General features: G+C 43.6%; 1 protein-coding gene across 1 annotated transcript in view; it reads left to right on the top strand.

Annotated features, from left to right (window-relative positions):
• LOC128098234 (collagen alpha-4(VI) chain-like) overlaps window positions 1–24,687 on the top strand; it is a 112,468-nt gene that overhangs the window by 34,356 nt on the left and 53,425 nt on the right. The window contains exons 13-18 of the mRNA XM_052719067.1: window positions 3,950–4,021; window positions 6,251–6,277; window positions 7,592–7,636; window positions 11,385–11,438; window positions 14,384–14,446; window positions 14,928–14,993. Of these exons, the coding sequence (XP_052575027.1) occupies window positions 3,950–4,021; window positions 6,251–6,277; window positions 7,592–7,636; window positions 11,385–11,438; window positions 14,384–14,446; window positions 14,928–14,993 (327 nt within the window). The remainder of the gene's footprint in view (window positions 1–3,949; window positions 4,022–6,250; window positions 6,278–7,591; window positions 7,637–11,384; window positions 11,439–14,383; window positions 14,447–14,927; window positions 14,994–24,687) is intronic.

Genomic DNA, 24,687 nt, shown 5'->3' with positions numbered 1-24,687 from the left:
GGATTCTTCTGGAGTACCACTACTAAGACATTGTCCTACTCTTTGTCACCCTGGCTGCGTTGAGATTTAATTGACAAGTGGAATTGCGTTCCCTAAGATGTGAACCTTGATGGTTTCATATATGTACATGTTGTGAGACCATTATACAATCGAGGCCATTGGCAGGTGGGCCACATTGCAGCCAGCACTTTTTCTGGCACTGTGTGGTAAGAACATTCAGGATCAATCTCCTTAGAGACTTTTAATAGCTAATGCTGTGCTGTTCACTATAGCTGGCATGCTGTGTGTTAGAGCCCAAGACTCACTTAAAATAGAGTTTACACCTTCTCACCAATGGCTCTCCATTCCCTCATCCTTCAGTCTTTATGCTCTTAACAATTACAGAGGATCTCAAAGACGTGTGTGTGTGTGTGTGTGTGTGTGTGTGTGTGTGTGTGTGTGTGTGTGTGTGTTGCTGGGGACTGAATGTAGGGCTGTGTTCATAGGCAAGTACTCTACCCCTCATCTTGTCCCAGCTCTGGGTTTTGCTTTTGTGCTATCTACTTTTTTATAAGCTAAAGCTAAGAGAATTTTATTTACTTATTTCATAAAGACAAAACCCACTATGTGTTAATATACATGGTATATTACTTTATGAAAGATGAATATATTTGACAAAAGAAAAAACATTAGTATGAAAAGAGCAATGTTTTCCATATTTAGCTTTTAGGAGGCAGCCGAATTTGCATGCCTGCTTCTGTCTCCTGCCTGCTCTGGTACCCCTGTCTATGTGGTTCTTCCCTCCACTCGTACTTGGGAAGAATGAGAGTTAAAAACAGAAAATAGCATTGGAGTGTTGTTACACCTAGTCCATTGTCTGTCATGAGGAAGGAGAAGACAACACTTATATATGGGTTCCAAAGATTTTAATAAATCTCCACATAAGCAGGTCACTGATGGATCAAGGCTGCAGGACAAGGACTCGGGAGCCTCGTTTCTCCTGGAAGCCCTGAGCAGGGGCAGAAAGCGGGGTTTATAAGCACAAAAATCACAAACATTTGTTGCTAAGGTACAGTTACAATTTTCACCAATCAGGAATCAGCGATTAGGGACTTCCTTGTGTGTTCCATCATTGTCAACCAACATACTATGCAAAACTTTTAGTTCAACCAACCAGATTCATATGTTCCTTCTGTGGTTAGGACCAGCCATGATGTTTCTAAAGAGCTAAAGATGCATAGCAACTATTTCTATGGTTTAGGGAGGAGGTGGGTCAGCCATTGGAAAGTTCTCGGCTCCCCTAGGACTTGGGAACCTGAACTTTATTTCATCCTCCAGGTAAAATGGAGTGTGAAGTCAAAATGGCAGAACTTAGGCCAAGGTGCTTTTGCCTGCTCCCTTCAGTGTAACTGGGAAAAATAACCCTTGTGAACTATTCTACACACAAGTATAGATGTTTTTTTTTGCTTCACCTATTTTTTTTTAAATTTATTTTATTCGTATCAGTGTTTTGCCTGAAGGTGTGTCTATATACTACATACATGCCTGGTACCCATAGAAGCCAGAAAAGGGTGTCAGATCCCCTGGAACTGGAGTTATAGACAGGTGTGAGCTGCCATGTGGGTGTTGAGAACTGAATCTGGGTCCTCTGGAAGAGCAGCCAGTGCTTTTAACCATTGAGCCATCCAGCCTGCCCTTCTAGCTGTTATTCTGAACACCTACACTATCTGAATATAGAAGATAAGCATAAATTAAAGAAAAAAATGTAGCTGCCAAGACATGTATAAACCTATCTACTTTGTAGTTTGGGGAGAACTGCTCACCCCCCTTCTCCCCGCCTCTTCAGTAAGCACAGCCTTACTGAACACGAGTATGAGCTCTTGTTATTTCATTTAGAAACAGCAAAAATATTCCTTCTAATTTTTTGATGTCTAAAATGACCTGGGTTATTTTTTATACATGCAGGGTGGGTCAATGAGTGAGCATGTGTATGCCACATGGAGGTCACTTTCAGGGTAGGGTTCTCTTCTTTCATCTTGCTGAGGCAGGATCTCTCTTGTTTATGCACTGTATACTTCAGCCAACTGGCTTGGGAGCTTCCAGACAGTTCTGTCTCTGCCTTCTGTTTTGCACACTGGGATCCCACCACAACCTCTGGCTTTTTGCATAGGCACTGGGGCGGGTGGGCGGGGGGGGGGGGGGGGGGGGACACGACTCAAAGCATCAGCTTTGCATATCAGGTTCTCTTGCCCACTGAGACATCTCTCCAACCTTCTTTTATGTTTCATGAAATTCCTTATAAAAGAAGATGACTTCACTGTGTGCTCTTCTCTGAACAGCTCTTAGTATGTTTTTTTTCCTTCTAAAAATGGTAAGTTTTCTTGCTCAGTGCCAGAGATATTTCTGTAGGCAGAGTGCTATGGGAGGTGCAAGAAGACATTTGTAGGATCAAGTGGAACATGTCTCAGGAACAGACAACTTATCCTTCCAGATGTCCTCTGTTAGTAACTGACCACACCTCTTCCACCCTCCAACTCAATGGTGTAAGACAACATTCTGAGACTGGGGGATGGCTCAGTGGGTAAAGCCCTTGCTGTGCAACCATGAGGACCTGAGTCTGGATCCCACAACTCACATAAAGCTGCATATAGTAGTGTGCACACCCATTCTCCTAGGGCTTGTATGCAGCTGAGAACAGGAAACTGTGTGTCAAAAAAGGTGTAAGGCAAATTTGTCTTCTTACTTCCATGACAGCCATGGGACAGATGTGCTTCACTCACACATGAACACACACACACACACACACACACACACACACACACACACACACACACACACATACACACATACACACGCATGCACGCACGCACGCGCACACACACACACGCACATGCACAAGCATGTGCATGCGTATACAAGATTAAAATTAAAAAAATTGTGTTCGTTGACTTTGTGGGTGGGGAATCCAAAAGGGCTCAAAGGCCAGGTGCTCCTCCATGTTTGGGGGCTTGGCTGGGCTGATGAGAACATCTGGGGCTCTAGTGACTGAGACTGGAGGACCCACTGCTGGAGGTGTCTTCTTTCATGTGACTGGCATCTCCGCTGGGATACTGGATGGGCACAAAACTCAAAATATAGCAGGAGATTCTAATATATTTTTTTTTTTTAAAGTGGGCTGGTGAGACGGCTTAGCTGGTGAGAACGCCCGCCATGTAAGCCTGGCAGCTTGAGTTTGACCCCTGGAATCCACAGTGGAAAGAGAGAACCAATGCCTGCAAGGTGTCCCCTGACTTACACACATTCGCTGTAGTACCTTGCACCTGTACACGTGCATGCACATGCACACATACACACACACACACACACACACCAATATTAATGAACTGCAAAAAATTAGAAAACATCTACCAGTCCTGATGGTATGTACTTATGATCTCAGTCCTTGGGTGGTGGAGGCAGGAGGATCACAAGTTCAGTGCTAGCCTAGGCTATATAGCAAGACCCTGTCTCAAACCATCACACAGACCAACCAACCCAAAACCTAAGAGACATGCAAAGCTGGTTTCCCAAACACTGTAAGGACAATAAAGGAACAATCAGGAGATCTCAGCAGAAAAAGTTGCTGAAGTGAGGAGGCGACCTTAGAGACAGGAAGGTGTCACTGACAAGGAAATGTTAAACAGTGGTTTATTCTCCATGAAACCACAGTTGGAGCTGTCTGAAGAAAATGTTAGACTCGTTTGAGGTTTGAATTCTAAAGTTGTTTCCTTATTTGGGGCCTCAGCTTGGCCAGATGATGAATTTATAATCTGATGACCTTGTAGGTTACGTCTGGTCAGGTGTTTGAAGATGTAAAATTCTAGGGGCTGCCTGTGTTCCAGTCCCTTCGCTGGGCATCACGGATGGTTGGAATTGCTTTGGTGGGCATGGAGACAGCTGCTTGAGTATCTTCCCATGATTTTCTTCACAGGGACAGAGAGGCCCCCGAGGTCTTCCTGGACTCCGAGGTGAGGAAGGATGCCCAGGTGTGAGAGGTCCTAAGGTGAGTGTGTCCTTGAACTTCAAGTTCCTTTGCCTTTCATGGCTTTGTCCCTTGAATTGGAGAAAAATCTTAATTCTTCACCACAGCAATAGAATCTTAAATCCTTAGACTGAAGGTTGGGGAAGTAAAACCTATAAAGTTTGCAGGGAGGATCCCAGGAGGTCCCAGGAGCGAAGTAATGATGTAAGACAGAGGGGACAGTGACCTAAAAAGACAACTATCAGATTCCACGCTGTGTTAGAGCAGGCCCATGGCCAGGAGCTCTGGTGGTCCGTGTTGAACATGAACCTGAGCCATGTTCACTCAGATACGAGAGAACTGGGGGTTCTACTCCGAATCCCGTCAGGAAGGAGTTAGGGGCTGGTCCTAAGAATCGTTAATTCCCTAATACTTTAGCCTGTCCTGCATTTGGGGAGAGCAGCTCTGGTCCCAGGAGGGAAAAAGACCCTCAAGACAAGAGTTGAGCATGCTGGTAGTTGGAAGGCAGACTTGGAACCCCGAATTTCAGCAGCTAAGGGGAGATGAACAGAATACCCCCTTTTAAATGGTTGCTTTAAATGGCTCTGAAGCTTCCAGGATTGGAATATTTCCTTCAATAAGCTCAGAAGAAATATCTACAGCATAAAAGTCCTAAAGAGAGCTTTTCCAGTCACACTGATTGTGTCCTCCACATGCCACGAGGTCTTTCAGTGACTTTGTCCTGTTGTTCCTAGAAGCCTCTGCCTGCTTGTGACAAAGTGTGTTATAAATATAAGTGGCAGGCCACTGCTACTCCCAGTACCCCTGCTATGCAAGAGTGTCAAGGGGCTGTTTTTACTAGGCATAGGAAGTGGGGAGGGTAGAGTAACTCTTTGAGACCCTTTTATTTGCTGGAGAGAGAGGGGCACCTTCATTTTGATCTAAGAATTATATTTTCTTCCAAGTGAAGTGACATGACTTTGTAAATGAATCAAGAGTTTAAAAATTCATCAAGCCCAAGTTTTCTTCTCTCTCTCTCTCTCTTTCTTTCTCTCTCTCTCTCTCTCTCTCTCTCTCTCTCTCTCTCTCTCCCTCCCTCCCTCTTATCTCTCTCCAGTACATGGAACTATACCTAGGGTCTCCATGAGCTAAACAAGCACTCTGCCACTGAGCTATATCCGCAGCCCTCAATCCTTTTTATCTTAGTTTTAATGAATACTTATGAACTGTGTCTATGAATGAATTCAGTGGCTTATTTCAGTAGCTATATGTAGAATGCACCAGTTGAATTCAAGCTCCTCCCTTTTCTGCTCTGCCCCATTGTTGTGGAATATTTCTTTAATGAGCAAAGATGTGTTACTTTTATTTATGCTGTGGAATATTACTTTAATTATGTGAAGGTGTGTTACATTTGTTTCTGCTGCATTTTTTTAACGATGTAAAGGTGTGTTACATTTGTTTGTGCTGTACTTGTTCAATTATGTAAAGATGTGTTGCATTTGGTTCACCTGCCTAAGGTACCTGATTAGTCTAATAAAAAAAAAATGAATGGCCAATAACTAGGCAGAGAGAGGGATAGGTGGGGCTGGTGGGCAGAGACAATAAATAGGAGGAGAAATCTAGGCTCAAGAAGAAGAAAGAAGAGAAAGAGAGAGACATGCCTGGGGCCAGAAGCCAGGCAGCCACTGGCCAGCCAGACATGAGAAGCAGTGAAAGTAAGATAGACAGAAGGAAAGAAAAGTAAAAAGCCCTGAGGCAAAACGTAGATAAAGAGAAATAGGTTAAGTTATAAGAGGTAGCAAGAAATGTGCCTAAGCTAAGGCTGAGCATTCATGACTAATAATAAGTATCTGTGCTATGATTTGGGAGCTGGTTGGTGGCCCAAAAGAAAGCCTGCTATACCCCATTGCCTCCCCAACCTCTAGTGATCAGTATTCTGCATTTGGGTTGACTTTTTATTCTTAATTTTAAAAACTATAAATGTATTACTAGTCTTTTTGTGTCTAGCTTATTTCATTTAACACAGTGCCTTCCAGTTCCAAATGACAGAATGTTTCTTCTTTTTTTTTTATGGTTGAATAACATCCCATTGTGTATTGTATTACATAAAAAAAATCCATTCCTCCATTGATGGGTTCCTAGGCTAATTTCTTGGCTATTGTGAATATTGCTACAGTAAATGCAGGCAGGGAATATATTTTTGGCACGGTAACTTCACTCTTTTAAATCTATGTGCACAGCTTAATTATTTTTATTTCTTCTTAACTTCAGGGAGCAAGAGGATTTTCAGGAGAGAAGGTAGGACCATCTTCCCTTTTCTTACCCTGGGTGGCAGCTTCCCTGAGAAACACAGTACTGAGTCCATGCCCCGTTCTATGGCTTGAGTGAAATGCCCAATTCTTAGACAAGGAAGTAGGCCTTCCCAACTGACTGCCTGGCTGGTGGGTGTCTGTAAGACAGATATTTAAGCTCAAAGATTGTGACAAATAGTGTTATTTTCAACTCTGTAATAACTGAACCACCATTATCTATCACATGATGGTCTAAAAAGAATTGGCCCTGGTCTAAGGTGTGGTGGGGAGAGTGAGGCCAGGGTGTACATATGGGGGAGGGGGTGATAAACTGCGTTTGTCACAATAAATGAATAACTTTGCATCCAGATTCAGAATCAAAGAATCTATTTGTTAACTTATTTGCTCCAGAAATACACATTGCACACCCTCTGTGTTCCCCTCTGTACCATGGAGGGGCATTTACAAAATGATAAGACAGACAAGGGCTCCTGGGCTGGTCTTACTCATGTGTTCTGGAACCTTCCATTACTTCCTGTGGCAAAGGTGTCACATCAATTCCAATTCAAGAACTTGATGGATGTGTTTATTGTCATGTGCTAATTAAATTTTACTTGGGTTTAAAGAAGAACTCTTTTAAACTTGATTTTCTTGGGTGGACAATAGGGATAAACCCAGTCTTCTTTCAAAGGTGTGAAAAGGGTTTCATTTGGTTTGTGAAATTCTGATGGTTTTTCTTCAAAAGATGCTGTCTCTCTGTCTCTCTCTGTCCCTCTGTCTCTGTCTCTCTCTGTGTCTGTCTGTCTCCCTGTCTCTTCCTCTCTCTGTTATTTGTGTTCTGAGACAGAGTCTTACTCTATAGCCCAGGCTGGCTGAACGCTGGATCCTCCTGCTCCAGACTGAGTGCGGGATTACAGGTGTGGGCCACAGCAGCTAGCAGGTGGCAGCGGTGGGAACCTTTCATCCAGCCTGGCAAAGGGCTTGTCATCTTCAGCGCTGAGTTGCAAGAATATTTCTCACCCTTTCTTAACACACGCGTGTGTCCCCCATCTCCATTTTTTTTTACACGTCTTCCTCTTCCTCCTCCCCTCCTCTCCTACCCCTGCCCCGCCTCTGCACAGAACCACCTGGGAAGTCAGTAAAGAAGGTTTTGGAAGACCAAATTGTTACTTTTTGGTAATTTGGTGTGGTGTTAACATTGTTTCCGAAGCTCTGTACTCTTTTGTCAGCTGAAAAAGAAATGCTAGCAAGGAAATGAACATATGAGAAACACCCGTCCTGTGCATCTCTTGTCTCTGACTTCTGCCCTTCCTTCCCACAGGGCGGCACTGGTGAGGAAGGTGCTGTCGGCTTAGATGGAGAACAGGTATGGAACTGTCTTGCTTTGTATTTTCTGCCCATTACGCTGGTATTATTTTATCTGTCTGCCTGTCTGTCATCTATCTGTCTGTCTATCTGTCTATCTATCTATCTATCTATCTATCTATCTATCTATCTATCTATCTATCTATCTGTCTATCTACACCACTGCACACATGTGGAGGCCAGAGGTCAGGTTGTAGAAGGTGGTTCTCTCCTTTCGCTTTGTGGGTCCTGGGAATTGAATTCTGATAGTCAGGCTTGGCAACAATAGCCTTTACCTGCTAAGCTACCTTGCTATGTTCCTATCTATCTATCTATCTATCTATCTATCTATCTATCTATCTATCTATCTATCTATCTATCTATCCATCTATCCATCCATCCATCCATCCATCCATCCATCCATCCATCCATCCATCCATCCATCCATCCATCCATCTATCTATCTATCTATCTAACTATTTATTTATTTATTGGTCTCCCTGTGCAGTTCTGGCCGGTCTGGAACTTGCTGTGTAGACCAAGCTGGCCACAGACTCAGAGATTCATCTGCTTTTGCCTCCTCAGCACGGAGATTAACCATGTCTTTTCCCTGACCATCTTCATGTCATTAAACTTTCTCCTCTCACTTCTGAGGAAACATCTCATATCCATATTTTAAAGTAATTATATACAAGTTTGCTAGAGTGATTTGCTTTTTAATTTTGAAAACTTTAATTTGTTCATTGTCGGACTGGACTGAAAAACAACTTTTGACTCCTAAAAATTCTTTTGTAATTTTATGACACACACACTGTGCTTTGATCATATACCCCCATCATCTTCTCTCATCTTCCCCATTCTACTGAACCCTGCTTCTTTCCAAGCCCCCTTCCTATTTTCATATCATTTTGTTTGTGGCTCACTGCTTTTGGATTAAAGTTGTCGTAACTAAACATGAGTGTGCGTGTGCGTGCGTGTGTGTGTGTGTGTGTGTGTGTGTGTGTGTGTGTGTGTGTGGTATTTATTCACGCAGGGTCGGCTTACCAATGGCTGTAACACTAAGGACTATGACTCCTGCCTCACAGCAACCATTAACCATACAGCTTCTGGGGGAAGGGTGTGGCCTTCCCATTCCATGATGGAGTGTTGATGGGACCAGCCTTATGCGCAGAGCCGCTGCTGCTGTGAGTGTGAGGAGCAGCAGCCCTGTAGTGTCCAGAAGACGGCTTTACACAGCACTCCTCACCATCTTCTATCTGCCTCCTCTTTCCCAGTGTTCCCAGAGCCCCGGAGTGAAAAATAGTCTTTTACTTCATAGAGTTCACGGTATACCTTAAAAGGTTTAAGTTAGTATGAAGAAATTATGGCATCTTCACACATAAATGCCAGTATCCTTTGTTCTTGTTCAATCTCCCCCTCCCTCTTCCCCTCCCTCCCCCTTCCCCCCTTTCCCCATCAGAGTCCTCTCTTCTGCTCTCACATTAGTGTGGCACATGGACTCTTACAGCTAGGGCAGCTCTTCCTGGTCAGTCATTTTAAAGCATGCTCGGCAGGGTTTAAACTGCTCTATTTGTCCTCATGCCTCCGTACAAGGACCCGTAACTTCAGTCAGTGCCCCCCCCCCCAGACTGCCTATTGTCCCGAATTTCATTTCCATGTTTTGTTATATATTATATTTTGTTAAATTCCAGCAATTTAGATGTGGTGTTTCTTTTAAAGATTTATACTTGTGTGTATGTGTGAACGAATGCCCCTGTGTGAAGGTGCCTGTGGAGGCTAGAAGAGGGTGTTGCATTTCTGATAGCTGGAGTTAAAGGCTGTTGTGAGCCACCATGTGGGTCCTGGGAACCGAACCTGGGTCCTGTGGAAGAGCAGCAAGTTCTCTTAACCACCAGGCCATCTCTCCAGCCCCAGACTATTGTTAATATTGTTTTAAATAGCGGACACTCTCTTAGCTTTACTCCCGTGTCTATTAGCTTCACAGATATCTTCCTTTAAATAGTTGATATCTTAAAACAAACAAACAAACAAACAAACTCCAAGAAATCACCTTGTTTCTTTCGCCTCAGAATCATCTTGCGGACTTTCCTTTAACGAGGGTCGGGTTCGTTGGAGACTCCTTTGGCTCGCGTTTCTCTTTGTTTCATGCTGTCTTTTTCCTTCTCCACAAAGGATAGCTCACCGAGTAAACAAGTCTGTTTTGAGAGTTAGCCCTTCACAGCACTTTGAGAATGCCATTTCTTAGTTTCAGGCGTCCTTTGCCTTAGATCTTTCATTATTACCGCTTAGAAGCTATCTGTCAAAATAATTATTTCTTGGCAAGCAACGTTTCAAAAATATATATCAGGCTGCATAAAAAATTCCCGTTGCGGTTAGTTTTGGCAGTTTCAATATGTTGTACCCAGGTGTGTGCTCCTTTTTATTTGGTGCACTTGGAACTTGATAAGCTTTTGAATCAATTTATGCCTTCCACAAATCTCAGAAAATCCTTAGAAAATTACCCCATTGAAACTTTTAGCTTTTGTATTGTGGTCAGCTTCCCATCACATAATGAAATACCCAAAGTAATTTGCATATAAAGAGAAAAGGTTTATTTTCCTTCATGATTTTAAGATTAAAGTCTGCGACGGGGTAGACCCATTCCTCTGGAGTTTCTGACGGGGGAGTCACAGACGACAGTCATGGGGAGCATGTCTTGGAGAGCTCTGCTCACTTCGTGATCCAGAAGGAGAAAAAGAAGAAAGGATCGGGGTCCCAGGGTTCCCCTCAAGGGCTCCATCTAGTGGCCCGAGGACCTCCCACCAGGTCCCACTCTTAAAGGTCCACAGCATCTTCCAGCACTGGGACCAAGATTCAATACATAGACCTTGGGGGCGGGGCATCCAAGACAGTGCACAGCATCTGGATTCTCTATTACAATGGGTCTCAACTGTGGGTTACAGCCCCTCTGGGGGCTGACTGACCCTTCTACAGGGTTCACCTAAGACCATCAGAAAACACAGATATTTACATTACACTAGCAAAATTACAGTTCTGAAGTAGCAACAAAAATAATTTTATGGTTGGGGGTCAGCACATCAAGAGGAGCTCTATTAAAGGGTCACAGCATTAGGAACCACTGGGCTATTGTGTCTTTATGGATATCTAACTAGAAATGTGTGAGACCTTCCCGTTTTGTCCTGGACTCTCAGTCACCTTTTCTTTTTCTTTTTCTTTTTGGGCTGCATTCCATATAATTCCCCCCCCCCTCCCCGCCCACCTTGGTAGAGTCTCACTATGTAGACCTGACTGGCCTGCAACTTGCTATGTAGACCAGGCTGGCCCTGAATTCACAGAGGCTTCTGCTTCCCCAGTGCTGGGATTGGCAGTGAGAGCCGCCACTGAAGCTTTGGGTTCTCATTGGTTATTTTTTAGTGCACCCAGTTCTGTTTACTCTGCTGTTGAACACATCAGCTGAACTTTAATTCACTCAGATTTTTCAGTTCAAGTAGACTCTCTCTGAGTCTTTTATAGCCCGACCTGTGTCCTGCTTTTTCTTCATCAAGAGCCCTAAACATCTCTTTTTATTTGCCATCTTGTTGATGCACCAGGAGTTGTCTTAATTGATCTGGTATTTGAAATTGGTTTGGGTTACTCAGAACCCCTGACCTGTCCTGTTGTTAGAAGTGCTAAAGCACGTTCCCACTCTTGGCTGGAGCGTAAAACTACGTGACGGAAGCTTCCAGAGTGACCAATAGGATTAAGATTCCTTGCACGTTTGTTTTTCCTAGGGTGATCCTGGAGCTGCAGGGTCGTCTGGAGAGAAAGGGAACAGAGGCAACAGGGTAAAGTATGAGCGTGTTTTCACTCTCGGTCACATCACTAGTGCACAAACAGTGTTTTCACTCTGTTACATCACTAGTGCACAGTGTTTTCACTCTTGGTCACATCACTAGTGCACAGTGTTTTCACTCTCAGTCACATCACTAGTGCACAAACAGTGTTTTCACTCTCTGTCTCATCACTAGTACACAGTGTTTTTACTCTCTGTCACATCACTAGTGCACAGTGTTTTTACTCTCTGTCACATCACTAGTGCACAAACAGTGTTTTTACTCTCTGTCACATCACTAGTGCACAAACAGTGTTTTCACTCTGTTACATCACTAGTGCACAGTGTTTTCACTCTTGGTCACATCACTAGTGCACAGTGTTTTCACTCTCAGTCACATCACTAGTGCACAGTGTTTTTACTCTCTGTCACATCACTAGTGCACAGTGTTTTTACTCTCTGTCACATCCTAGTGCACAAACAGTGTTTTTACTCTCTGTCACATCACTAGTGCACAAACAGTATTTTTACTCTCTGTCACATCACTAGTGCACAGTGTTTTTACTCTCTGTCACATCACTAGTGCACAGTGTTTTTACTCTCTGTCACATCCTAGTGCACAAACAGTGTTTTTACTCTCTGTCACATCCTAGTGCACAAACAGTGTTTTTACTCTCTGTCACATCACTAGTGCACAGTGTTTTTACTCTCTGTCACATCACTAGTGCACAGTGTTTTTACTCTCTGTCACATCCTAGTGCACAGTGTTTTCACTCTCTGTCACATCACTAGTGCACAGTGTTTTTACTCTCTGTCACATCACTAGTGCACAGTGTTTTTACTCTCTGTCACATCCTAGTGCACAGTGTTTTCACTCTCTGTCACATCCTAGTGCACAACACAGTGTTTTCACTCTCTGTCACATCACTAGTGCACAGTGTTTTCACTCTCTGTCACATCACTAGTGCACAGTGTTTTTACTCTCTGTCACATCACTAGTGCACAGTGTTTTTACTCTCTGTCACATCACTAGTGCACAGTGTTTTTACTCTCTGTCACATCCTAGTGCACAACACAGTGTTTTCACTCTCTGTCACATCACTAGTGCACAACACAGTGTTTTCACTCTCTGTCACATCCTAGTGCACAACACAGTGTTTTCACTCTCTGTCACATCCTAGTGCAAACAGTTTGAGCTGCTGCCAGCTTTACCCAGCAGTTTATTTACCTGTCGCTGTTTGCACTCCCTGTGGAATTATAGTAGTGCTTTCGTTTCTGGTCATCAGTGATGTGGAGCAGCTTCCCAGAGGTGAGGCAGAAGGGAGAGAGTCAGAGGCGCATCTCTTTATTAAGGTTTGCTTTCCAAGGAGAAAATCTGACGAAAAACTGCAAGTTTGAGGGTCAGAGTTTGGAGACGGTGGAGGGTCCTCTGCTTCCACAACGCAAAAAGCTTTGAGTTTCAGTTAAACTGAGAGAAATGTAATAAATATCCATCAGGTGCCTCCTACCCGTGGGGCGTTTTGCTATCCACAGGGAGAGGTCCAAAGGTAAATAAGTTTTGGCTATGGCCAGCACAGGGCTGTTACCATGTGGAGGAAATACAGTTTGTACAAGGACGGTAGTACAAGATCCGCCATAGTTAAGGATGTGGAATGGAGCAAATGAGAATTGCTGGACCACACTTGAGGAAAACAAATAGGGTCTCTCTCCTTCATGTGGTCAACCACCAGCATCTACCGAGCATCTGTTGGAATTCAGATCTAATTTAGAATGGGTGGCCCTGGCTGGTGCATTCGGGAAGGTTTCCTCCATGAAGATGGGATGAAGTATAAAGGGTGAATGACTAAGAGACCAAGATGGCTACCATCGGCACTGAGGCCCAGTGGGGCATTTGAGCAGAGACGGAGGGATAGAGGGGACCCCAACATTCCGGGGACCATGCCCAATCATGGCATTTTTATTCAGACCTCGATGAGAGGGGAGGGGAGAGAGATACCGAACCAGGGTAGTGCAGTCAGGAAAAAGTTACAAGGAAAAGCATAGAGTTGGGAAACTTCAGGGCGGGAAGGAGGACTTCAGTTTTGCAGGAGCAGAGGATGAACCAGAAAGACATAAAGAACAGGAGGAATGTCCTTAAACTCAAGCTGAGGTCAATTCAATGTCTCTTCCCCTGACTTTAAAAAAAAATGAATTCTTCTGTCATATGTTGCATCCCGACTGCAGTCTCCCCTCCCCGCTCTCCTCCCAGTCCCTCCCCCATGACTTTGGTTTTTCTTCCCACTGAGTCCTTAGGGGCTGTTGGCTGTTTCTGGGTAAGGGAGGTGCCACTGAAGCTACAGGCATGGGGGGGGGTGACCCTGGAAGTGCAATGTGTGAGTTGGAAAGGGCCCAGAAAGAAGTATGATAAACCGCAGCAGGACCTCTGGGCCTGACTCTGTACTGAACGTTTTAATTTCTAATTAAATTCATAAAATGACCCTATAAGGTCATGCCTAACCCACCTGAGTGCTGGAGTTCCAGGTGTGTATCAGTAATCATGCCTCCTCCCTCCAACCACGGGCTCTTACTCTGCTAACCCTACCCAGATGCATGGCATGGAAAGCAGACCCCCTCCTCCCCTGTGTATGATTCTTTACAGAGCTTTGGGGGAGGTAAAAAAAAAAAAAAACCAGGCTGAGACAGTAGGGAGGCCTAGGTCCTGGTGCATGCAGGAGGATTAATTCCTGAGATGTGAGAGTCAGGTGTGTAGACACTCCCATAGGGCCCAGCGTAGGGAGGATTTCCAGAAACAGTATGGTAATTTCTACCTTTCAGCTGTGCCGTGTTGACTGTGAATATGCTCAGCTTCAAGTCCTAAGCCGCCCTTGAGATCTGATCCCTAGTTCTCTTCTTACCACCTTCTTTGTAAGCATTCACTGATTTTATGATGTGATTTATTTTTTTTCTTTCTGATTTAAGGGCTTGACAGGACTGCCTGGACAAGCCGGACATCGTGGGGAGCCTGGGCTGAGGGGAGATCCTGTGAGTGATGGCTGCGGGGTTTCTTCTGCGTCAATTCCACAGACATGAGAACTGTGCAGAGGCAAAGACTGATCGATCTAGTGTTGGTTAAGGAGGCGTCAGCTCGGTCTGTCTTTACTGCATTGTGACAAGCTAGAGATTTGAGAGGCAAACCATCTCAGAGAAGATCCGGCTGGGTCGAGAGGGTGGGGCTTTATGTGGATTGGGTATCGGGATTATTGAGTAAACAGGTCTGGACAACGGAAGGGTCCACCTTGATTCCTGTCTTCCCTCTTGTCCTCCTCTTCCTCCTCCTCCCTTCTCACCTAGTGATACAAATAGAACCCAGAGCCTTGCACATGCTCTGTGGTTGCTCTGCCTCTAAGCCAGATCTCCAGCCCTTCCTCCCCTTCTTCCTGTTGACTCTTTTCCTGTTTTTTTTTTTTGTTTTTTTTTTTTTTTTTGCTGTTCATTTGAGGAAGGCTACCCTTTGTTTCCTCAGGGGGATCCTGGAATTGATAATTTCATCCAAGGCCCCAAGGGAGAAAAGGGAAGGCGTGGACATCAGGTAAGACGGATGCAGTTTGCTTGTGGGGACTGACATGCCGGAATGACTACATGTTCTTTCAGAACACTTGGACGCTTTGGTTGAATCCGATAGGAGACCAGAGAACAAAGCCACAGGACTCCTGTTTTCCAGGAGACAGGAGCCCTGACTGCCAACCTCCCTTAACTTTCTTGTCCTTGAGTTCTTGTCTCACCACGTCTTTTCCCTACACAAGTCCCTGCCCCCTCACTATCTGCTAACAACGTCTTAGAGGTGACCTTAAACCTCTCTAGTCTTCAATTTCTTTCCTAAAATGAGAGCACCTGACTCAGGGAGGTCTAGACTCCTCTCTGTTTTGAATCTCCCTGCTCCTGGAAGGCTGGGCTGATTTAAATGTCATTATGCAGCTGGCCTGTTTTCCATCCTAGCCAGAGCTGACTGGTGTGAATTGGGTAGTAGACAGTTGGAAAGATGGGATGCCTGTCTAATTCTGAAGACTGGAACCCTCACGACAGAACACATTACAGAGGGAGAAGGGACTTGTCAGCCTGACACATGCTAATGTCTTAGAAGCCAGCTTTAGATTTTTATGTCTCAGACATTAAAATGCATGATTCTGAAAAATGACTAAGATAATGAGTGTCTCAGTCCTCATATCTCATCTTTCCTAGTTTCTGGCCATAAGGTCTGCATGGCAGATATTTGCAATTGGAGAGGGACATTTATTCCCTTGGGATTCCAACTTGGGACCCTTTGACAAAACTGTAGGGCGTTGGTTATCCTCCTTAGATTGTGGTCAGTGAGAATCTGTGTTATGACGTGAATGGCCACTCACTGGGACTGAGCTAAGCACCCATTGGCAAATCAACCCTTAATCCCTGGGTCTCAGGAGCCTCATCTGGAAGATGGGAAGGGTAGAGAAACCATCAATTTCTGAGTCATTGGTTGCTATGGTAACAAACGTCATAGATGCAGCATAACCATGGAATGCTCATGACTAGCTGCTAGAAAGGAATCCAGGCTTCTGAACACACTGTTCAGGGTGGTAGCCATCACAGTGCCACAACTGTAGTGAGAGCCTCATGACCACAGATCCCACAGGCCTCCATCCCTGACTTTGGCCTATTGACCTTAACTCCATTCCTGTATTGTGTGTAACGGAAATTGTAACTGTTTCAGATAGTGCCATGTTTGATTGAATTTTGTGTTTCCTGTGGCTTCTCCTCCTATGCTGGGCTCAGTGAAGGGTGTTATGAATATGATTTAATAGACTCAGATGATAGAAAATTACTCCACTTGTCAGCAAGTGCCACTTGCTGACAATATTCTGCCTGCGATTAGAAGATAGACCTCTTGGGGGCAGTCTTTCCTTGCTATTATTTCTGAGAGGATTTGGGCTCTGTCACAGTTAAGACCAGGAAAATTCCTCCGTGAAACGTTCCCAACCAAGCAGAGAAATTGTATTACATACCTAGTATGGGGAAGGAGTGGAGAATCATTCATGCAGGTCAGAAGTGTGAAAAGCAATCTCTCTCTCTCTCTCTCTCTCTCTCTCTCTCTCTCTCTCTCTCTCTCTGTTCCTATGAGTGTAGAGGTCAGGGGTTGACATTGGGTATCTTTCTCAAAGCTGATCATGGATCAATAGACAGACTTAGCTCCAATTATGATTACTACAGTGATTTTTAAAATAATACAAAATTAGACTGGGAATAGGGCTCAGCTGGTAGAGTGCTTACCTAGCATGCACATAGCCCTGTGTTTGAACCCTAATAGGCATAAACTGGGCATGGTGGTACATGCCTGTAAGCAAGCCTAGCACTTTGGAGGTATAGGCAGGAGGATCAGAAGTTGAAGTTCATTCTCAGCTCCATAGTGAAAGTTTCAGGTCACCTAGATTATAATATGAGACCCTGTCTAAAAAATAAAGTAAAACATTGAAATATTCAACATCTGTCTGTCTGTCTGTCTATCTATCTATCTATCTGTCTGTCTGTCTGTCTATCTATCTATCTATCTATCTATCTATCTATCTATCATCAATCAAGTAAGCAATCACTTATATATACACAATGTTGCTTTCACATGATGCAGTAGTGTTAGGCAATGAAACATAACAAAGATAACTGTTTATTTTTGTTGTTCATTTTTGAGACAGTCTTACTATATAGCCCAGGCTAGCCTCAAACTCATTAGCTACCTGCTTGCCCTAGCCTTCTGAGTTCTGGAATTACAGGCATGAGTTGTCATGCCTGGTTTTCTGCAGAGGGTCCAGGCTTCTGCAGGTCAGAGAGACTGGGAATGAGATGCAGAGTTGGCGAGAAAAACGCACAGACTCCTCTTCTGAGGGATGAAAGCTGCGGCTGCTTTGTATTCTTCTTTCTGTTGCTTGTTCTACTTTCCTCTTCTGTTCTTCTACCCTGATGTTTCCCTTCTGTCTCTCTCTTGATGACTGCCTTCTCCCTCCCTCCTGATGTTTCCCTCTGTCTCTCTCCTGATGACTGCCTTCTCCTCCCTCCTGATGTTTCCCTTCTGTCTCTCTCCTGATGACTGCCTTCTCCCTCCCTCCTGGTGTTTCCCTTCTGTCTGTCTCCCGATGGTTTCCTTTTAACTACTTTATTTGCTCCTTTACAGCTTATATACCCCAGCTGAATCTTTCAAGCAATATAAAAATTACAATGTGGTTACATTCTATTTTTTCAGTGAGTGATTACAATGAATACAAGTGAAAAACAACATGTTTCCCATTTCTCTTACATTATTAAACATTTTACATATAACAGATGGAAACCAAATTATCCCCAAGAGCCCACATACAGTTAAAACATTTATCATTTAAACTTCTCTCAGATCAGGAGCCTTTCAGCCATAACCATTTACGTAGGCAGTAGTTTTTATAGTTGCCAGAAAACCAGGTTACTAGTTTCACTTTTCATATTTCAGAATCCTGTTCAGTTATCTTAATTAACATCCAATTCGTTGTTTTCTAGTTACATGAAATCAATTGTTTAACTATGATGCACCAAAACCCGTGAACACATCTCTCAATATCAAAAAGAACTTGAGCTAACTCCTGGGACTCGATTGTTTTCCTTAATCATTAACCTAAACCATAGTCTGTATGGCTTCTTAAGTAAAACTCATAAGTCCGAGCTGCGTGATATACTCCCTTGTTTCTATTTTCTATCCTCTGGGGATCCTGCTTTATCAGGGGAGGGGCAACATTTTGTCCTACCTTTAATTTTCCCACTAAACTAACTTCTATCATAATCCTTTACTACATTTGTTAAAAACTCTTAATCATCAAAATTCTATTTTTTTTTTTTGAGACAGGGTTTCTCTGTGTAGCTTTGCACCTTTCCTGGATCTCACTCTGTAGACCAGGCTGGCTTTGAACTCACAGAGATCCGCCTGGCTCTGTCTCCCGAGTGCTGGGATTAAAGGCATGCGCCACCACCACCTGGCCTCAAAATTCTATTTGAACCAACACTATTATTGTATAAAATTACTACCTTAGTTAAATAGTACAGTTTAAGAGGCAATCTTCTTCATAATAATCCGCAGATAAAAATGTCCAGTAGAACAGGATATTTCCAGGAAATAATCACACTACATTAAAGGCAGTGGGGATTCCCCCCACACCCATTCACACCATACCAGATACCAGAGAAAAATGGCATCAACAAACATATAAAGGCACAGCAGTAACAAGAGACATTCTGGAGCCAAAGCCCTCAGGACCTTGCCTATCCGAGATTCACCCGTCAGAGCCTTGCACTCTGGTGGGCCAAGCCCTGAGGTCGATTGCCACCTGCTGCTACTCTGACTTGGCCAGCAGCAATTCTCTACACATTTCCCTGTACCCTCCCCCTTTCCTCCCCTTCTTCCTCTCCCCCCTCCTCTCTTCTTTCTGCTGAGAACTGAAACTAGGACCTTGTGATGTTAGGCAAGTAAGTACTCTATCAGTGAGCTGCATCTTCAGCCAGACAACTGTTTCTCCATATGGAAAACATCCATGGCATAGTAGTACGTGAAAAAAACAAAACAAAACAAAACAGGTTTACAGGAGTGTATTCAACTGGAGAACAAATCTGTGGTGAAAAAAAAAATCCCTACCTATATTACCAGAATGTATGCATTTCTTAACCTTTGCATTCCGAGTTACTGACAAAGTCCGTGAAAAGCTCGTATTATTTTATTTTGAAAAATTCCAGATCTATAGGAAAAAACGTGTAGTTGCAGGAATGAATAGCCACCATTACCATATTTGCTTTATGTGTGTGTGTGTGTGTGTGTGTGTGTGTGTGTGTGTGTGTGTATGTGTGTGATTTTTTAAGCTACTCGAAGATTAATTAAAAGCATTATAACACGTTAGCCATAGGTATTCAGCAGGCATAGTTTAATAGAAAGAAAACCACTCTACACTGACACAATAGAGCCCTCATGCAATTGAAACATTTATACATTATTTTCTTTTTAAAAGTTTTAAAAATAGAAATAAAATTACGTCACTTCCCCTTCCCTTTCCTCCCTCCAGCCCCTCCTAGCTACCCTCCCTCAAACCCCTCCATGCCTCTCCCACTCTGAAGTTGATAGCCTTTTCCTTTGATTATATTTGTTACATACATATACATGTATATGAGTGCACAAATATATACATACATACATACACGCACACACACACACACACAACCTGCAGAGTCCTGTAGCTTGAGTTTTCCTGCCTGGCCCACAGTCAGGATAAATCTCTGTCCCCCGCCAGTCCCATAACCGCTCAGACCCGACCAAGTAAACACAGAGACTTATATTGGTTACAAACTGTATGGCCGTGGTAGGCTTCTTGCTAACTGTTCCTACAGCTCAAATTAATCCATTTCCATTAATCTATACCTTGCCACGTGGCTCGTGGCTTACCGGCATCTTCACATGCTGTTTGTCATCATGGCAGCTGGCAGTGTCTCTCTGACTCAGCCTTCCACTTCCCAGCTTTATTCTCCTCCTTGTCCCGCCTATACTTCCTGCCTGGCCACTGACCAATCAGTGATTTATTTATTGACCAATCAGCAACACATTAGACAGACCCTCCCACAGCACTTCCCCTTTTCTTTTCTTAAAAAGGAAGGTTTTAACCTTTACATATCTCTAAAGTTAGCTTAGTATATTTGGGAATTTGGGCGTAGCTTTTTTTATTATTTTTTGTTGGAGGGGGGCGCTGTATCTTTTGGGGAAACAAAGAAAATTTTAGGATCATGGAGTAGTCCGTGAGGCTGTATCGTCTGAGCCAGTTGTCTTGAAACCATTTTGGATGTTGGATTATTTGGGCCTTGATGTCATCGGAGACCTTTTAGGGGGTCTTGGCTGGTCAAACCTGATGTATCTTAATCTGGAACAAATCTATAGTCTCTGGCTTTCTGTGGGAACAAAAGCAGAATCTCCTTTTTAAAGTAACATATCTTTATATCTAAATTTTGAAGTCAAGGTACCTTTAAAATATACATTTTGGCATAATTGAACAGTTTTTACAATCGAATGTTTTTTTGTAGTTAAAAATCCCAAAGACGACATAATTTAGATTTTTTGTGTAATATTTATCTTTATGTGGCTTATTTTTTATATTAATTTTATTGTTTCTTTAAAGACTTTATTTTTAAAATCTATGTATTTGTTTTAATAACTCTATATATCATCTTTTTTGTCTTTTTTAAGCCTACGTATATTTTATATACATTGTAAACTATTATATCTGAATTTGTCTTATTGTGAATCTGTTGTTTTAAACTGTAGCAGCTATGGCTGTTGGCTTTGTCTACCTTAGCTTTCCAACATGGCTATGTTTACCATCAGCTTTGGGAGCTATCATGGGTCTATGCTTTTAGCCAAGTAGCGTGTAGTCTAGAAACCTCTTTTTTTGTTTTGTACTAGTAAAGGCTAAATCCACCACACAGCTTAATGTGTCACTTATAGAGGCCTCATTCCCGCCATATTGTAGATCGAGCACGCACACCAGGAACCTGCACACCAGGAACCCGCCCACCAGGAATCTGTTAGTAGCTCAAACGGGCAGCTGTCGCTTATTTGAGAGAGACAATTAGGAAGCTGTTTTTAGTTTTGTTTTAGAATCTTTTTTTAGGTTTTAGGTGAAAACTTTTGCCCCACGTTGGGCGCCATTTGTAGCTTGAGTTTTCCTGCCTGGCCCACAGTCAGGATAAATCTCTGTCCCCCGCCAGTCCCACAACCACTCAGACCCGACCAAGTAAACACAGAGACTTATATTGGTTACAAACTGTATGGCCGTGGCAGGCTTCTTGCTAACTGTTCCTACAGCTCAAATTAGTCCATTTCCATTAATCTATACCTTGTCACATGGCTCGTGGCTTACCGGCATCTTCACATGCTGTTTCTCATGGTGGCAGCTGGCAGTGTCTCTCTGACTCAGCCTTCCACTTCCCAGTTTTTTCTCCTCCTTGTCCCGCCTATACTTCCTGCCTGGCCACTGACCAATCAGTGATTTATTTATTGACCAATCAGCAACACATTAGACATACAGTCCATCCCACAGCAGAGTCCATTTTGTTGTTTGCGCCACATATAAACAGTATTATTTTCTGCACAATCCATGTTGACATTTTTCTACTTTTCCCATGTCTTAGTTTGCGATACTGTAATAGAATACCGTAGCCAGGTTGTATTAAACAACATTTATTTTCACACCTCTGGAGTCTGGGAAGCCAAAGACCAGGGCACTGGGAGACCTGGCGTGTGATGCAGGCCCATTCCTGCTTTATGCATTGCCTTCTTGACTGTCACCTCACGGACAGAGGGCTGGGGTGCACCAATCCCACCCTCTGGACCCAGATCACTTCCCAGAGGCCCTGTGCCCTGATCCCTTCAGATTGGGGATTAAATTTCAACATGTTCTCTTTAGGGGGAGCACATGGATGGCTAGCTTTCATAGTGACAGAAAAGACTGGGCAGGCTGCTGGGGAGAAAAGTCATCAATGGTATTACATAGCACTGACCCCTGAATTCTGCAATACCAACTCGCCAATAAGATGTGTTCACTGGTGCAAGATCGACATGAAGTGCAGTATTGGAACTGTCACTCCTGGAGTGTCCTTGAAGCCTGTTTTTATGGTCAGGGCATCTTTTTAGTTTTCTTTAATAACAACTGTCAGCCCATTGCTTGCTTGCTGATATGACATTGACATTCCTGAGCAATTCTTTTGCAAAACATCCCCCAATTAGCACTTGTCTGATGGTTTCTCCCTGTCTGGAGACAGACTAATGATCTCTCTTCAATAGATGACTTAGTGATGCTATTCAGGAGTCTGGCTTGTTTTTGGTGATGTTAGACCTGGCCCCTTTGTTAGCCCATGCTCACCAGCTTCCTCTATTGTGAGTGTATTTTCCCTCCCCACTAATGAATGAGTAAACTGAGGAATGACACTTACTTCAGGACTAGAGCAGTCTTTTACCCAGTGGCTCCAGCATCTGTCCCAAGAACCACTTCACTATGCTGGCGGCAAAGCGCTGTCTGTTACTGAAGAGAGAGATGATAAATTTTTCAGGAGAGAATCTTTATTACATCCAGATCTAGTGTGAGAGGCTTTGTCTATAGCCTTCTCCTACATACAACCCACTTCAAAAAGAAGTCCATAGAAGTAGCATTTACTACAAAAATGTGAGGATATGGAAAAGGTGTAGAAGAAAAAATGATCAATATTTCCAGTAGCTAAGAACTTACCTACTATTCGATAGCAATCACTCCCCAGAGGAAGTCAGATAAGACCCCACGGGATTGTTAAACATGCTTTTGTGTGTAGCATATGCATGTGTATATGTTCGTGTGTGTGTGCACCTGTGTGTGTGAGAGAGAGAGGGAGAGGGAGAGCCATGTGCATGTGCCGTGGTACACATATGGAGGTCAGAGCACAACTTGTGGGAGTTGGTTCTCTCTGTCTACCATGTGGGTTCTGGGGATTGAACTCGGGTTGTCAGGCATGGCAGCAAGCGCCCCTTCCTGCTGAGCTGTCTCTCCAGCATTTTTTGAGACAGGGTCTCTTTGGTGGCCCTAGAGCTTACTGACCTACTAAGCTGGCTGGCTAGCTCTGGGGGTCCCTTTGTCTCTGTCTCCCTAGCACTGAGGTACAGATGTGTGCTTCTGCTTTCCTGTGGATGCTGGGGTCCTGACCTCAGGTCCTCAAGCTTCTGTCACAGGTGCTCTACCCACTGAGCAGTCTCCCCAGTCCCTGGTTGTCACCACTCTAGAGGTGATGGGACCCATGAGAAATGGAGTCTAAAAAAATCAAGTGAACTAAAGTATCAGCAATAGCCAGCTTTATTTAGAGCATCAGACAATTTATATTTGGAGGGTTAAGCAAGGTCATCTGAGCAAAGTTCATGAGTTCAAGCTATATATAATCACAGGGCAGGTTTTGCCTGGGCACATTATCCAGTTAACAATAGTAAGATGATGGGTAACCTGAAGTGAACCCACTCCTGTTTACTACACCTGGGAGGGGCACAAAAGCACATTCCAAGAACAAACCTGTGTTTAGAAGGAACAGAGGTCACAGGACTCTTGTCTTAATTTTCTTGGAGTTTTCTCCCAAGCCCTCAGAGTTCTCCTCACACAGCTCCGTTCTTGGACTCTGTTCCAACACCTAGTATAATATTTTTCTTTTAAAAAATGAGGAATTGCCATTTTTCTTTATTTGGGATAAGATTATCCTTTCAAACAATTTACCTTAGAAAAACAGCACCACACCACACAGTTTTCTACTTCATAAGTTGTAAGAAAATTGCTTATCTTTGACTGTTTCATACTTGTGTGTAATGTATCCTGACCATGTCCACTCCCAAGCCTCCGAACACTTCCCATCACGTGCTCTTCTCATCTTGATGTCTTTTCCTTCGTTTCCATTTCTGGAACCCACTGGCCCAGTCAGTGCTGCCGCTGGAGTGTTGACTGGTCTTGCTGGCTTGATCTTGTGTGGGTAACCATGTCAGCAGTGAGGTCATGAGTGCAATGGCCCTCTCATGTCCAGAAGACAGCATTTTACAACATTCCTCTCTATCTTCTGGCTCCTACATGCTTTCCATCCCTTTCTCTACAATGTTGCCTGAGCCTTGAGAGGGTTGAACCTAGACATCCCATTTAGGACTGAACCTTCATCAGTCATGTTCACTAGTTGTGAGTCTCTGCATTAGCTGCTGTCCACTGCAGAAGAAGCTTCTCTGGAATGGTCAACAGTAGGTGTATGGGTATAATCAAAAGTATTTAGAATACAGTCTGACAACATTTCCATGTAGCAAAACACTAGTAGCAGGTTGACCCTAGGGCCCACGACCTCCATAGCCATGGCTTTTGACCTGGTTTACAGTACCAGGCAAGGATTCCCTCCTGTGGAGCAGGCTTCAAATCTAATCAGAAAATGGTTGGTTATCTCCATAACCTTTATTCCAGTATTGCACCAGTGAACACATCTTACTTGGCAGGTTGGTGTTGCAGAATTCCGAGGTCAATGCTTTGTATTGCCATTGATGACTTTCTTCCCCAGTGGTCAGCACAGTATCTTTTGGCACTATGAAATCTAGCTATCAAGGAGTTTTATAACCTCCCATCTGAGCTTATAAAAACATGCATTTATATCTTCTTGAGCATTCAGAAAAATTTTGGAATTTTACAAGAAACAATTGGTTCCCAGTGACTGACTGT

Source organism: Peromyscus californicus, unplaced genomic scaffold (assembly GCF_007827085.1).
Source record: "Peromyscus californicus insignis strain IS unplaced genomic scaffold, ASM782708v3 Scaffold_11__1_contigs__length_118956290, whole genome shotgun sequence".
Taxonomy (NCBI): domain Eukaryota; kingdom Metazoa; phylum Chordata; class Mammalia; order Rodentia; family Cricetidae; genus Peromyscus; species Peromyscus californicus.
The sequence above is the reverse complement of the archived record's forward strand: the minus strand, read 5'-3'. Positions and strand labels throughout refer to the sequence as shown.